Source organism: Echiichthys vipera (genome assembly GCF_963691815.1).
Source record: "Echiichthys vipera genome assembly, chromosome: 19".
NCBI classification, from domain to species: domain Eukaryota; kingdom Metazoa; phylum Chordata; class Actinopteri; order Perciformes; family Trachinidae; genus Echiichthys; species Echiichthys vipera.
The window spans coordinates 14,147,639-14,164,468 of record NC_139844.1 but is presented as its reverse complement, the minus strand read 5'-3'; the positions used below and the strand labels follow the sequence as shown (position 1 = coordinate 14,164,468).

The 16,830-nt window shown below is 38.7% G+C and overlaps 1 protein-coding gene across 1 annotated transcript in view; it reads left to right on the top strand.

The window, feature by feature from the left end:
• Positions 1 to 2,972: 2,972 nt before the first annotated feature.
• Positions 2,973 to 16,830, top strand: part of LOC310961552 (regulator of G-protein signaling 6-like) — a gene marked incomplete at its 5' end in the record, with an annotated part of 85,594 nt that continues 71,736 nt past the window's right edge. The window contains one exon of the mRNA XM_083933670.1: positions 2,973 to 3,191. Within this exon, the coding sequence (XP_083789796.1) occupies positions 2,973 to 3,191 (219 nt within the window). The remainder of the gene's footprint in view (positions 3,192 to 16,830) is intronic.

Here is a 16,830-nt window from a genome sequence, read left to right as displayed (position 1 = left end):
TCATTGACAAGAGTATGACAGGATTAATACTGCTCTCATGTCTGTATGACTCATACTTACAGCCAGTTAGCTGAGCTTAGCATGAAGATTGGAAACAGCGGGAAACAACTAGCTGAGTAGGTCCAAAGTGCTTAAGACCGAACAGCACCTCCTAACATTGGTTACACCTGTAGGTTCAGGAGTTTTCATCTATTCCCACTGTGGCGGTCGCCGTTGGTCAGGACTTTTGAATACACTGGGAGTCTTGTGAATTCAAATAATACTAATGGTAGTTTGTTAGGTAGGCAACTAAACTACTTGGTTAGGTATATGAAATAAACATATGTGGTGTCAGTTAAGAAGGTTACATGAGAAAGCTTACTTATATAGCCTACGTCATTTAACCTTAACCCTAGCCCTAACCTGCCTCCTTATGTGGAGTTTTCAGTCTTTTAATGATACAGCATCCTCTAATAACCTACTGAGCCAACTAGGAGGGATAGTAGGGCCATAACGCCTCATATAATTTGTAGTTATAACAACTCATAATGCCCATTCAACATGCTATCATTTGAATAGGTAATTTTATGAGTTCTGTAATTTTATACTGTTATATTTGACACAAGTGGTATCGATCTTGAGTATTTCCCACAATGTTGAGCTATTCCTTTAAAACAAAGGCTTCGTGAACAAGAAAATGGATTAGCTGCAGCACGTCATGCTGCTTCTTTTCCAACTGAGCAAAGTGGGAATGGTCCTGAGGCCCCGGATCCCCAGAGGGATCACAAAAGCCCAAATTGAATGGCTAATTGGTTTGTGATGATATGATCAATCATAACTTTGTTTTGGAATATGGGAATATGAGGTTGTGAAATCTATCTTTGAGACCTTGATTATTTCAGCTGATATTGTGTTACCATAGTGTACATTCCTCAATTAATTTGTGTGTAATCAGAGACCCAACAACGTATGTTTCCTCTAGGGTGCCTCAGCAGGTTATGTGCAAAAAATGAAATAAATATATACACAGATCTTACTGTATTTGAAGTTTGTATATTTACCTTTATGACGACTTTCCAGATTGCTTGTGCTGTATTTGCTTCCTTTTTATCATTTTATTTTCTATATGTTATATTTCTGGAACTACAAACTAGAACTACATTTCACAGGAGGCCCAGGTGCTCTGAGATTCCTTTCCTCAAACATTTGCCACGTGAAGGTCCAGGAAGCGTGCAGAGCCTTCTTTTCCTTAAACATTTGATTTTTTTGACCTTTTTGCACCGCAGCTTTTAAATGTGAGTGTGCTGATCTTCTCAAAGCTTTTTTGCATCTCCAACCCGCCTGGAAACAAGACAGCAAGCCCCATTTGAGGGGCCAGGGAGGAGATTTTACTGATTATTGCATAACAAGATCACTTCATTCCATCTTCACATACTGTGTTTGTTTCCTCATATAAAGCAGGTTTCCAGAAAACCTGAATCCTTGTTTTGTTCCCAATTTCATTTGTTTTGTGTAAAAGGAAGTCGTAATGATAAATCATTTCAAGTGGAATATAATTATATAGTGTGTTGAGAATGTGATTATAATGTGTAAATGTGAATGTCCTTGATATTAGAGACAACACAGTCAATGCATTTCAATAGATTTATGATACAAAACCAACAAACTGCAACACAAGGAAATCTGTTAACTATTACAGTGCTGCCACTGGATTAGACTTGCATTTTCGTTGTGTCGTTTGTGGTTAAAGTCGGGAGTAATCCTTTAATTTTAAATAAAAATTCCAAGACAATTAGTTTCCAATATAACCTTTTTTGCACATCCATGTTGTTGTATTCAGCTGGCATAAGAAAACCAGCCGGTCGGAGGTGAATGAGCTTTGATTAGGAAGTGATGGACAGGAATCATTTCAGTTTACATACTCTTTGTTTTACCAACTTCTTACTCTCCTCTTTTCTACTTGCATATTTCCTTTTCTTGTCCTGAATTTCTTCGTCTCTAAACATCTTTGTTGTTGTTCCTTTTCTCTCACTTCCTCTCAGCTCATCTGTCCTTAGGCGTCAATATTTTGACAGCTTTCAGACCATCAGTAAAGAGCCGGCAGGCCGGAGTTATTGGATGCCAGTTGCGTGTATGTACATGCAGCATGGGGTCATATGTTTTTGTGCTGGAGTTTCTGTGAGGTGGTTATTGTGTTATGTTATACTGAAGTGAGATAGACATATTTATGCCTTCTTAATCTGACATTTATATCTGCAGTTTTATTTCTGCACTCTGGAAGCAATTTATTTGAATATATTGTTTTTTTTGCGCATTTGTCTTAGTCTAGATATTCTACAGATGGCATGAAAATTAATGAACAGGAAGAGAAAAATATGTACATTAGCTCTGTGGAAGATAATTTCAACTAAATGAGGAAAGGAGTGCAATAAGTTAAAGTCCTCGTATCTGAGATTTCCCTTTTACAATTGTATCATGTATTTAAAGTAGAAAACATCAACATTTCTTGCCAAAAAGTAAAGAATTCCTGTTTCCTCTTTGTAAAACAAGTGTTTACAAGTAATGATATCACTATCTATAATGTTCTTCTAACGTCTCATAAGTTATTGAGATAAAGTAAGAAGCCACAGTGTCAAAAAGAGCAAAACTTCAACATGATGTATTATGTTCTGTAACTGCACTCTCATGTGACAGCGGAGCAGGAGGAATTGAAGAGAAGAGATAACAGAGAAAACGAGGAGAATTTATGATGCCTTTATTTCATCCATCCTGTGCCTGTTGACAGAAGACAAGAAAAAAAGAGAAATGGAAGACTGAAGCTCAGTGGTGAGTTGTACTAATTCATCTCTCTCTTTCTCTCCCTACAGCAGCCTCCAGACACTGAGCAGAAAGCACGAAAGGACATAAAGAAGGAGGAAGAGAAGGACAGACGCAGATAAAGAAGAGAGGATAACTCAGGGCAGGAGAGGAAGATTGAAAGGAAGTCTGTAGTGATGGCTGAGGCACCTCAGCAGCAGCAGCAGCAGCAGCAGCAGGTGGAGGAGGAGGAGGAGGAACAGCCGAGCACCGTGGAGGCGACAGAGACTGATGAAGGTTCTGAGGAACCGAAGGAGGCTGTAAAGGCGACCCCGACCCGACCTCTGCTGTCCATGAGGTCCATGAGCACTGTGGACCCAGACGACAACTCCCCAAACATGATCGTATATAGAAAGGTAAGAGCAAAAACTGCATGCGGTTTCTTTCTGTTCTGTTAAAGGCGGTTTTAATTTTTTTTATAATGTTTGTGATCTGAGAGATGAGTCTGGAATACAGTTGGCCTCAGTGACACTTTCACTGTATTTTTTAACACTCTTTTAAAACTTTGGCAGATATAACAAGCTTTTGAGTCCAAGGTTTTACTTTTGAAGAGGTAAACTTGTTGTTGTTTCAGGCACGAGAAAGGCTTTGAATCCCTGTTAGCACACTCAGGGGGATGCAAAGTCCTTTCAAAGTGCTGTTACATGTTTGTTTGTTTTTTGCCATGGCACCCTTACATCGTGATTTATTTCATTTTAAATTGCACCCTTCAATGCCACACACATAACACATGAACCAAGTAGCTTAAACAATACTGCCTGATTTTAGTTTTTTGTACCCACTTTGGGACCTATACTTTGGCAGGGTTTGATTTATTGTAGACTTTTTTATACTGTCACTTTAGTGCATCTGGGCCAAGTGTGAGTAGAGCCGGAGAGGATGGACAAGACAATACCTTAGCCAGCTCTTGTTTCACGTTGACAAAAGGTCTGCAGGACAACGGCCTTGCAGCACCAGAAAGGACCTGGTATCATGTTCCTGTTCTGGTAAACATCCAGCCTGCTGAGAGACTATTTCTTCTGGCTGACCGAGACCTTTAACCACACTGTGCACCGTGAAAGAGGAAATTGAAGACAATTTCTCCTATGGGAATCAATATGGTATGTCATTGTATATCATCGACTAGAACTGAATAAAAGGCAAAAAAATGAATCCATTCCAAAGGCAATCTCTCTATCTCCCTTCCTCTGAAATGATCCGGGTCTGAGAATGAATGCAGGGACATGCAGCATCTCCCCCCGCAGTGTTTTATCTTGATAGATGAACCGTGAGAGAGACAATCAGGGTTTGCATGTTGCCCTGACGCTCTCTGAGCCATGACTGCAAAAATACACATTGTGCATGAAAGAAGAGATGAACCACTGACTGAAAGATGACTTCAAGCTGAAGAAACATTTCTGATGTTCTAGTAAACAATGTAGCATGTCTGGATAAACTACAAGGAGAATCTGGCTGACACCTCTCTCTGTTGGGACTTCTGTAAGTTCTGCAGTTCATACAAATGCATAGAAAATGCTTAATTCACATATTTTTTTAGTGTGTTGATGAAGCCAAATGGAATTTTTATGATCCCAATACTGTTTAGGATGCAACTCAGCAACAGCATCCACGGCTGACAGAGCAGCCTCAGGTAGAGCCTCCTGGTGGGATTTACGCTTCAACAATGCAAACAGATCAAAACATGAGTCACTATGTTGCAGTGTTTCACCTTGAACTAGCAGTGACATTTTGTGACCGTTTGATGCCTGGAAACATTGTGCATGCACACCTGTCATTCACACATGTTGGATAAAATTGTCAATAAAAGCGTGTTTGGTGTGTTTGCAGTATAACAGCTGTCTGTGCATCATGCAGACCCCTGTTGATGCTGCTGTTGTTGTGGATGCTGCGAAGTGCTGGAGGCAGTGAAATTTTGGCACAATAAGAAGAACAGCTCTTAAGTACGATTTGGTTACCTTCATTCATCCCACGAAGCTGTTCAAAAGAAAAGTTTTGTTCGCTAACATCACATCAGTCTCCTAAAAATGTACGTCCCAATACAACGAAACTGCATTCTCAATTACATTTTATGGGAAAAGTATTTTGATGTTGTACCCCGGATAAGCGGTTGAAGATGAGATGAGATGAGATGAAAATGGTTTCTGTTTTAAACACGTGGTTAAGTTTGTGAAATGAAAAACAACGTATTTGGTTAGACACATGGTCAAGCTTTGTCTGAACCTGACACATACATTCACAGATCTTTGTTCTTGGCAGTTCATTCACCGAACAGAGAATTGTAGTGTTAAAGGATTAGAGCAAAAATGAACCCACCTAAAATATGTTTCAGCAATTATCTTTCTGCATTGGCATTTTCACAATGAAAAAAAAATATATAGATGGAAAAGGAAAATTTCAATATTTCGATAACTGGTACAAAATATTTGTGTTGCTGGTGAACTCACCGTAGGCTAGTACTAATGATAGCATATTGGGTTTTGAACAGGCTGGAGGTGCAGTAGGAATGGCAAGACACCAACAGCCACTGTCTGATTTGATAAATGAGTTCCTGATGCCGGTTAGAGAGGGGGGGTTTAGGGAGCAAAAGAAAGGATGTAAAAAGAGGAAACTGGGTCGAGAAAGAATGAAGGGCAGAGAGAGAGAAACAAGAGGAGAGAAAAAAATCCAGAAGGAATTAAAGGAAGCAGGAGAAAGAAAATAAGATGAAGAGAGAGAGAGAGAGAGAGAGATGTGAAGAAAGATAATGTCTGATTCTGAAGTTTATTTGCAAAAACATGGCTACTACACCAAGTAAAAGGGTACTTAAGATAAACAGCAGTTCAACACGAGCTGAGACGTGATATATAATATATGTTTTGCAGTACAAGATGGACTGTGTTGAATACATGGTATCTGTTCTGCTTCATGAAGCATTTCAGCATCAGTAAATCACTTATCACTGAGACCAAACCATCCCTGAAGAAGAATAAACATAAACAACAGTCAGCCAGGGGTTCTGGCTTTGTGCACACCGCTGCATTTGTGTTAACACATTTCCACAATTGAACGATAATCAGTTTTTTAAATATGGAAAGAAACGGAACCTGCTTTGGATGTTATCTGCCCATTGAATGGACGTTATCAGCTGTTATCCCTACCATAGATGGGAGGCAGTATGGCCCTGCTCTCGCTGGATCAGTAGGCTGTCATGTATTGGTGAGCTGGATCACCATCCATGTCAATTTTATTTTATTATATTACTTCCAACCAGTGATAATGGTTGGAAGTAATATAAAAAGTGAAAGTGAGGAGGTAAATGGACTTGTACTCATATTGATCTTTTGCAGTCTTCTGACTACTCAAGGCGCTTTAACACCACTGCTACCTTTACACTTTCACACAGACATTCATACTGATGGCATCGGACATCTACATACAATCTGATGTAATCTAACCATTCACACCACATTCACACACCCAAAGTGGACTGGAAGAGGTGGGGATTGAACTGCAGATCTCTCAAAAGGAAGAAGACCCGCTCTACCTCTGAACCACAGCCCCCCCCCCCCTCAATTGATTGGGCAAACAAATAGAGGACCATATGTCTCTAAAGGTTTACATCCCTTACTGTATGTAACGTTCTTAACTAAGGCCACAAACCTGAGCTACGTCACAGATATTGTTATTTTAACCCAGACCACAATCCTTTTGTAAACAAAGTGGTTTTGTTGTCTGAACTGTATACTCCCAATACTAATATGCTTAACTTAGAAAAAAAGGGAGAAAAATCATGAGATAAAAACATTTGACACAATAAATCTGAATGAGTGAGTGAGTGTCGGTCCATTCAGGAGGAAAAGAAACTCTCGTAAACATGATAAGAAATCTTTTTAGGAGCATAAACTGGGTTTGATGAAGTATCTTTAGTTACATTTTTAAAACAGTTTCTTACATCGGTGTAGCTGCTGCTGTTATGTTACACATCTGGAACTGATGTATAATGACAGCTCTCAATTACCACCTGCAACCATATTGAAATGTCTATTTATGTCTATATGATATCATTTAAAGCAATTACATAACTGTACTATACAAAGTAGTATAAACTAAATCCCATATAGAAAGATATTTGAGTGGTTAATCATACTTAATACAAGCAGACTGTTTCAATTCAGTCGAGCTGTGGCAACCCAGCAGCTGTCTGGAGAAGACGTCCACATCCAACAACAACACAGTCGTATGAGAGTTAAGTACAGAAACTGCTATTGTGCACTAATTAACGACAACGCATGTACAACTGAGCCTTTAAAAACAGGCCATGGTGTTACCATGATACGATTCTGTGTTATTTATTCCAAAAAATGCCTCTCCAAATAAAAACAACAACACTTGGCTGTAAGCAGAGCTGCTGATTCACAACATTTGCTATTACATGATAGGTTTCTCTCTTATGAAATATGTATGTGCTGGACTGCGTTCCCATTAGTCTTTCTGGATGAGTCATCAATCCTCCATAAGAACGAGGGAAGGGGTGCTAGGGGGATGCTAATTGTGCTCCTGATCCACAGTTTACAAACATCTGGGCCAAAGTATGGAGCTCCGCTTGAGATTACATTTCATTTTTGTTATTTCAAAATTCAAATGTAAACCCTGACTTTTAGCTGATGCAGGGTCGGTTTTCCTGGTTGGATGGTTAAATGAAGGTGGGACATGAGAGCTGATACTGGGTCAGTGCTTGAAGACTAATTAGGATGAGAAGTGATGCCTCTGGACTACTGAGAGCCAATCATCTGCTACAAAGATGGTGTTCGACTGTGTCTTTTCCCTTTTTTCTTGCCCCTCCTCCTCCTCCTCCTCCATCTTCCTTTTATTCATTGTGAGGCTATGTATGTCGGTTCTATGTTAGTTTAGTCTAATTTATTCTTGTTTATTCTATTCTATCCGATTTTATTCTATTTTATTCTGTTCTATCATACTCTGTTCTATTTTGTCTTATTATAGTCTGTTTTATTCTATTCTTTCTGTTTCTATTCTATTCTGTCTAATTCTATTCTATCATCCTCTATTATGCTTCGTCTCATTAGTGGAAATGCTTTGAGCATTTCCAACTATTGTTATCCTGTTCGGCAATTTTGTTTTTTATTATTATCCATGCTTCTCTAGCTTCTGCATACTTTCAGCTACAAAAAAACATTATTTTATTAGCTCTTTTGTGCTGATTTTTAACCTTGTAAAGCCAGAAAGCCTTTAATACTTTTTTATATAATCAGCCTCATTCATATTTTTTTTATAATGAAAACCAATGGAGATCAGCTTAAAACTCTCTAACATGCTTCTCTTTGAAATGCCTCTAGTTTCACATACGTCCACATACAGACTTCATTACAACTTTAAATGGTTTGCAAGACTTTGACCTACACAGCTATATCTTTTGACTTTCATATCTTTTACAGTTTACCTATTATCACTGTTTAAGGTTTTTTTTAGACCTCATCAGAGTTTATAATGAGTGTGTATTGTGCAGGGGAGAATAGATATAGAATCCCTTTGATCTCTGCCCCACTCTGGCGTTCATGTGTGAGTCCTATAGACAAAACTTTCTCCTCTAGCTTCCACTACGTTCACTTCTCAGATGTAATTTCAATCTTAAAATGTAGGCTAAGGCTGATTGGCTCTCAGCTGGTCCACATATTCAGCCTTTTCATACTTTTTCACATATTCAGGTTTTTTAATGTTTTCTTAAAATATTCAGCTTTTTTATATTTTTGCAAACATTAAGCCTGTTTTTACTGTAGCTTCAGCACTAAAGCATTTCTACCCATTTCCTGTAGGAAATGCATTTTCTAGTTCTTGATACTCTATTCTGTTTTGTATTATTCTATTCTTTCATACTCTATTCTATCATATTCTATTATCCATCATCATCAACTGCTTGTCCCTAACTGGGGCTGGAATCGCTCCCAGCGGAGCGAGAGACTGGATTTGAACCAGCAACCCTCTTGCTGGGACGCGACAGTGCTAACCACCAAACCACCATGTCTTATTCTATTATATCAAACTCTATTCTATTTTTTGTCTATTCTTATTCTTTTCTTTTCTATTCCATTTAATACGCCCCTGTTATATCTTAATCTAATCTGTTTCATTCTTCTCTGTTCCATCTAATTCTGCTCTATTCTCTTAAACACACACACGCACGCACACGCACACACACACACACACACACACACACACACACACACACACACACACACACACACACACACACACACACACACACACACACACACACACACACACACACACACACACACACACACACACACACGGAAGGTGATGTTAGGTGAGGAGATTTAAAGGTGTTGACAAAAGTGAAGGGTGTTGACTCACCTTTTTACCAGCGTGAATTCAAACCTTTCAGCCAGTATCTACTCAGAAACTGTGTGTGTGTGTGTGTGTGTGTGTGTGTGTGTGTGTGTGTGTGTGTGTGTTTTTCAGCATATTGCTTTTTTCATTATCCTCGTGTCTCTCCAGTCTGACAACAGCAGCTGTTGAACTGCAGGCCTGTTTACCTAAAGAGCTGTTTATACAGATACCGTTCCCATATTCCTCTGAGCTGCAGGAACGTGTCCTGAAAGAGAGCTCGGAGGTTGGAAAGCCACAGTGAGACGGTTGTAGGATGCAGGGGTTAGCTGACGCACAAACCTCAGAGTGATTTCCATTTGGCACAACAATGAACGATATTTGTACACCAGTTTGCCCTTAAAGGCAGGATTTATTACCAGCCTCAACAGCGACACTGGTATTGTTTTACCTTGACCTCATGACAACATGTGGTCCTGGAGAAACCTACTGTAGCACAAACTACCTCAGAGGTGGTTTTGAGTATTTTGCCATGTCTGTCTGTCTGTGACCAGATTTGACCACTGTGATAGCTTTACAACTGTGTAGAGCTTCAACACTTAATTAACTATTCAATTAATCAGCAACTATTTTGAGAATCGATTAATCATCTTGAGTCATTTTTTATGAAAGTAAAGTCAAAATTCTCTGATTTCAGCTTCTCAAATGTGAATAATATCTGATGTCTTTCCTCCTCTGTGACAGTAAACTGAATATCCTTTGAGATGTGGACAAAAGTCATTTGGGGACCTCACCCTGACATGTGTTTTACCAGCAAGTCCTATTTGTCATACTTTTCCAAAACAACCCATAATAAATTATAATTTAATTCAAACATTTGAACAGAAACTACGTTTTGGTCATTTTTTAGGCTCAGATTGCATCCCACACTTTTATTTAGTGACATTGAATGGACAGCCTCAAAGGCTTAATGAGAGGGTTGATTTTTCTTATTTTAAAAGAATATTATAGGTGTATTAGAATAATTACACCTTTGTCCAGTACAGTCCCATTTGATACAGGATGTTCCAGGGATTCACAAGTATTTGTTAATATAATATACATATACTGGAGATCTCTGAATGGAGAAAATATTGATGTCATGTCAATCATGTATCCATTATGTCCACAACTAAATATTTACAACACGTTATGGATTGGATTGTTCCACATAAATTCTTATTCTCCAGTTTCATTTGTTGTCTTGAAACTTTATTCTCTCTTGCAGCAGTGAAAAAGATTCTGCAAAAATGTTGTGATGCAATCTAAACAAACTAGAGACTTCAGGGCAAAATAAAAAAAAGTATTAAATGGCTATTTATTTTTCTTAGATATCAGAGGCAGACTAGATCTCTTGTAAGTGTTTTTGGGGAGTTTTGAATTGAGAGTTTTTGCTTATGAAAGATAGCTGGAGCAAATTTACTTAAACTTCAGTGCTGCAACAGGCCTTCAGCTGTAAGCAACTGCAAAGTCTATGAAAATATTCTTTTCTCACCAGTCTTTGAAGAGAGTCAGCCTTTTTATGTTCTCAATTCCCACTGGCTGGTTAGCATGTGAGCACAGTTTAAGTTGCAAATGCCCTGACAAAATGTGTCAAACACTTCAAAGTACTGAAGTCCGTAGAAAAGAAAAATAATCTTTATGCATTAATATTCAATTATTCAGGTACATATTGTTTTTCATGTCAATTGCCCATCCTTTGAAGTCTACTGGGTGACTTTGAAGACCTTCAGAGGCAAAATGTCTTTGTCTATTGTACATTGCTGCAAGAATGTGCACAAATGTACACTGAAAAAAGTATAACCTTGCTCAAACTAAAAAAAATGATGTCCAGATATCACATCTAAAATATTTGACTTCACAGAATCTAAATTGAGTAACTTCATATGACCTAATTATTTTATGTTGATGTAAACAATAATACTGCACTTGACTCAACCTTAATTTTTTGCCTTGATCCAAATTATTTTCTTCACTTTTAGTTATTGAACCAAACTAATAAATTGAAATTGAACCAACCTAATGTATTCACTTTTAACTGATTTAACTTGAATTGTTTGCATTGACACCAGTTAATTAATTTACATATATCCAAACTATATTTTTTACATTTTATTTGACCCAAAAATAATTTGTTTCCCACCTTATAAACTCTATAAAAAAGACACTTCGCCAACAGAACATATATATACTATATCCGTGATCACTATAAGCAGTTTCCACTGTATCTGTTTAGCCTGGAATGTAGCCTTTTGGCTAACTGTGAGAATGACGACAATTACAGCCGGATGATACAGCAAAAAAATGATCCATAGGCAAGGTTTGAGGTGGGTCATCAAGGCGATTCTTTATTCATTGCCCTTGGCAAACCGTATAGGCACATCACGATCACCAAACAAAAGAGAACCCCAGGTTGCCAAAATGGCGCCTATTTATAGGGTGTCAACCTATTACCCTGGAAGATTCCATTCTCCAGGATCCCTGGCCTAAAACATTTTTAACCCACCATTGTTTTTATTTCTGTATCTGCACCCCATCATCTGTGACTTATATATATCCTACTCTACATCCACTGACAGAGAAAATACACCAATACACTTCATATTACCTCCACTAAAATACAATACACACATTTACCACCCCCACACCAATTTACACTTGGCTGCCCCCGGAACTATATAAGTGGCATTCGTTTCCTGGGGAAGCCTTTTGCCTGCACACCCGGAAGACAAAAGACTGGTGAGTACACAACACTCTTGATTTATCCACTGCACACTCATTAAGCAACACAATACATTTTTAACTTAGCTCCTTGTTTGATCAATTAACAACTTAATAGGCACATTTAACCCCATGTCCCTCTGCTCTAGGTAAACTGCGTGGCCTACACAGCACCTATCAGCCAGATCAAGACCCGCCAAACATCAATCACATGGCTACAAATCCAGAAATAGTGTTAAAATGTATTGTGCAAATCTCTAATAAAGTGCTGTTGCTCTTCTTAAAGTGTCTGTGCAATTATTAAAGTGCATCTGTATTCATACTCGGTCTAAAGTGCGTGGTGCCATGTGTGCAAAACTGGTGACGATGTGCTCTTCGTCACACTAACGTTAGCTTACATTACCGACACTTGTAAAGAGTTAGAAAATATATTTATTATTATTCACGGTCATAGCTGCTACTGCCAACTAGCTAGCCAGCTAACGTTACTGCCAGCTAACGTTACAATCATGCCAGGTAACTTATCGCCCCATATAAGTACTTAAATTGGGCTCTTTGCAATTTTAACAACACGAAACACTAAAACATTAATTAATGGCAAAGTCTTTGCTACTTACGTTTATTTTTCGACGAAATCCACCCAGGACGTAAAGGATATCACGATGTCCAGCGTCTGGTCAGCATGCCGAGACGGAGCTACCGGACTTAACATGTGCGCTGACTGAGCAGTGTGCAGTGCGCATGCGCAGTTCATTTGACTCAACCTAAAAATATTACCTGCAGGTCATGAAGAAAAAAAATAAATTGAGAGAAATCAAAAACTTTGTTTTGGGTCCTTTGGACGTATATTTAGTTCAGTATAAATCAAACTTGATGTATCTAAATGCAAAAAGAATGAGTTTTACAATCAAATCAATAATTTTATACTGTTTTAAATGGCAGTTATTAGTTTGAATCAACAACTGCATGTTACACTTTTTTCAGTGTACACAGAAAAATGAGGGACCCACTTTAGAGCAAGGACATTCTCTCTTTAACCATTAGGTAGATAAAAGTTCACAGTAGATGCTAAGTGATATCCATCATCTGAAAACTGGAACCTGATAATTAATCGGAGATGTAGCTCAGTTATTTTAGTCAGGAAAGAGCTTAGAACATTATTATAATTATGGAAATAAATGAAGGCCATTATTATCCTCTACTATGTCTCAGAACTTGTCATACAGTAGATTACTCACAGATTTCTGGAAAAGTTTAACCATACTTACCACTCGATAACTCATTAGAAAATGTTTAGAAATCACTCAAGAATACCACATGAAGACACCCAGACCTTGAGGAAGACTATAGAAATATCCATCCATCTTCAACTGCTTGTCCCTATCGGGGTCGCGTGGAGGCTGGAGCCGATCCCAGCTGACATTGGGCGTGAGGCGGGGTATACCCTGGACAGGATGTCAGTTTATCACAGGGCACATAGAGACAAACAGAGACAGACAACCATTCATACCTACGGGCAATTTAGAGTCATCAATTAACCTAACACGAGCATATCTTTGGACTGTGGGAGGAAGCCGGAGAATCCGGAGAAAACCCACGCAGACACGGGAGAACATGCCAACTCCAGGAACCCTCTTGCTGTGTGGCGACAGCGCTAACCACCACACCATGCTGTAATTTAGTATCAAAAACTTTTGACATTTGTAGATTTCAGCAAGACATGCATTTTTCGGCAGTTTTAATTTTCAGCGGTTGTAAAGTTTCATGAGGCTGTGATCTTGAACAGCTCATTCTATACAGTGAGGTCAAGTTTTTAATATGGGGACATGGGGGTAAAATAGTCTCACCTCAGGACGTCTGGAATATAAATGGCCCATTTGCACAGGATTAAGAAATCCCTGATTCTACCAGATGTTGGAGGGGTTACTCGATCTACGAGCTGCCGTCAACTCCCTGTCACCATGTGTGTCCTACGTAGCTTCCTTATATCCCAAAATTAAGTAAACACAAAACTAAAGGACATAATCGATTATCTAAAAAAGGCGATCAGAGTGCTTCTTCAAGTGCCTCCATGCTCAAAAAAATGTGGAAACAGGATATGACGAAATATCAACATTTATTTTACAGAGGGCCGTATCCGGAGAGGACTAGTTTTACCCAAAGTATTCTTTCTGGACCGTTTTACAGAAGGTGAAAACAGGTGTAATTTTGACTGACATTCTCTGGAATAATACTGATTACTTACCCCACGTCCCCACATCAAACTAGTCCGGTCTGAATATGGCTTGAGACTGTTTAGGGACCTCAGTGTGCAGAAATATTTAAATACTCCACTTCAGAATATGTGAAAATAACACATTTGTACTGCATGAAAAAACTGAATGTTGTTTTTAACTGTGGGATTATTATATAGTGGGCATGCCTGTTAAGAGGAGACTCGTGAGAACCCATAGAATAGTTCAGATATCTTCAGAGATCAGTGGTCCAGGGACCTCTTTTAAAAATGACTGTGCCATGTTTTCCTCTTCCCGACAGGTTAGCAAGTCATGATTGGTACCAATGGATGCCTTAGGTCCAGCTTCATATGATATCATATCTTCCCTACCTTTAAAACCGTCCCACAGGTTTCAGGGGGTTAAGTAAAATGCAGCAAGTAAGAATCACAATTTAAAGGCCAAACTCCTATGAAGAACCATCACACTATATTCGTACATGAAGACTTATTAAGTGCTCTGTGCAGCAATAAAAACAACTCAGTATGATTTAATGCTTCTATTTAGACTTGATTTAATAATTGTATTATTTAGTGTTAACATGAAATGCAGGATGCACATGGTGATGACTTATTTTATGCCTTTGAGCTTGTGAGTCCCTTCACGAACCATAAAATTCCAGGCATGCCTAGTCACTGCCATCCGCTGCATATTTATTAGGCAATTTCACATGGCAAAGATATTCATTGGTGAGCAAGAACGTGAATCATAGCTTACTGAACCTCTACACAGCTTTCTGCTGAACTCTGATGGCACCCGTATCTAAGCAGAAACTGCGGATCCAGATTGTTAATTTGATCACGTAGGAACATCTTTATTCAGTTTAAGCAGGGAACAGCCGAACAGATTTTTTTATTCTCAGCTCGCTTTGTTGCCCGCTGGAGATTTTTCCATTTACCTTAGAAATGTTCCTGGTGTGCAGTTGATTTTTAGGTGAAATGATGTGGGGCAGCATGAAGAAATCAAGTCAATATAGAAAGACAACTTTAAAGCACAGTGCTTATGCATTAGTATAAAAAAAGTGTTTTCTGGGTTTATAGACCTACACTTACATCTGTTTTTTTGTGCTTTTGCATACGTTAAGAGACGTTTGTGTGTTTGTGTGTTTGTGTGTGTGTGTGTGTGTGTGTGTGTGTGTGTTCATGTATGTGTGTGGGCTGCTTGTCACTTAGGGAATGACTTAGCACATCTAATCACAGTGCGGCTGCCTGCAGATATCTGCGGAGAGCTCATCCAGGAGCAGGTAGAGAGCAGCAGGCTAATCAAATCAAGGTGATGGGGAGATGCTAATTTGAGGAGTTTAAATTGCAAATCTTACAATGACAGGATGATCACTCTTGTCACACGTTTCTTTTTTTATTCGGCTGCTTTTTAATGAATCTTTGCTCTGGTTAGGTGACGTGTTCCTGAGATATGAAGGAATATTTCCGTGGCATTGGTGAATGCTTTAGCCGCTGATGTTTTTTAAGTGCACATTTTACAACAAACACTCTGAAGCCAATACTGTTTATATGTAATGTAAACACAAGAGATCTTTATTTTAACATTGAGTTGTAGCCTCATTTCCACAACCCACATCTATATTTAAAGCAGTAATCATTGCTTTATTTGGCTACTTGAGGGCAGCGGAGCAATCTGCAAACACACTGCTGATATATTGAGGCCCAGGTTTTTAGTAACAGTGTCCTGTTTACGCATTAGCATATATTATGTTTTGTTTCTGGTGAACTGTTCAATGTCACTCTCCTTTTTAGCTCTGTTTTGGTCTCCACCAACACTTGGGGGAAATGCAACCCATAAAATGTGGGCATTTTGACTGTTGTCAGATGTTTACAAACTGCTGCAACCCCTTCTCATTCCTTTCTCTTCTGACATATTCTAATGAACAGGTTCGCCAGATATTGTACTAAAATTTGCACTCAAAAATTGCACACAAAGAAATTGTATTGTATCTTACAAAACGGTGAACTTAAGTCGACCAAGAGGCGGTGTTGAGCCGGAAGTGGACCCGCTATGGTTTCTTTCGGTTGCACCTATAAAAAGTGACGGTTATGGGTTGGCCATGAAAATGTCTTGTTAGGATTAGAAAATAAATCAATTGCTATGTATTAATTTTCTTGTTTTATGTACGAAAATGCATGAGAACAGCCTGACTCATCACATACCGACGCTTAGTCAGGACCCCTTGGCATCACTTTTTGACGCACTGTGTAGTGACCATACAGACTGTATGGTAGTGATGCTCAGTCACAGTTTTAAACATGTGGTTAACGTTATAAGTTCAAACAGAAATACTTGGTTAGATTTAGGCAACAAAACTACTTGGTAATAGGATTAGGAAAAGATTGGGTTAAAATCAATGTGTTTGTGATTTAACTAAAAGAGGTTCTGCACACTTAAATGTCTTTTTTTTTTTAGCTGTGAACTAAATTATATTACCGTACTGTGTGCAAACACCATGCACCTTTAAACAAAACAAACAACACCTAATTGGTTCAGACTGAAAGTGCCTTTCCTAGTCTTACTTCACAGAGTTGTTGGGTATGCTTTGTCGGTAGATTGCTGCCTACAAAATGGAAGTATTTTCACCTTTTTCTGTTCATTTTTTCACCCTGTGACA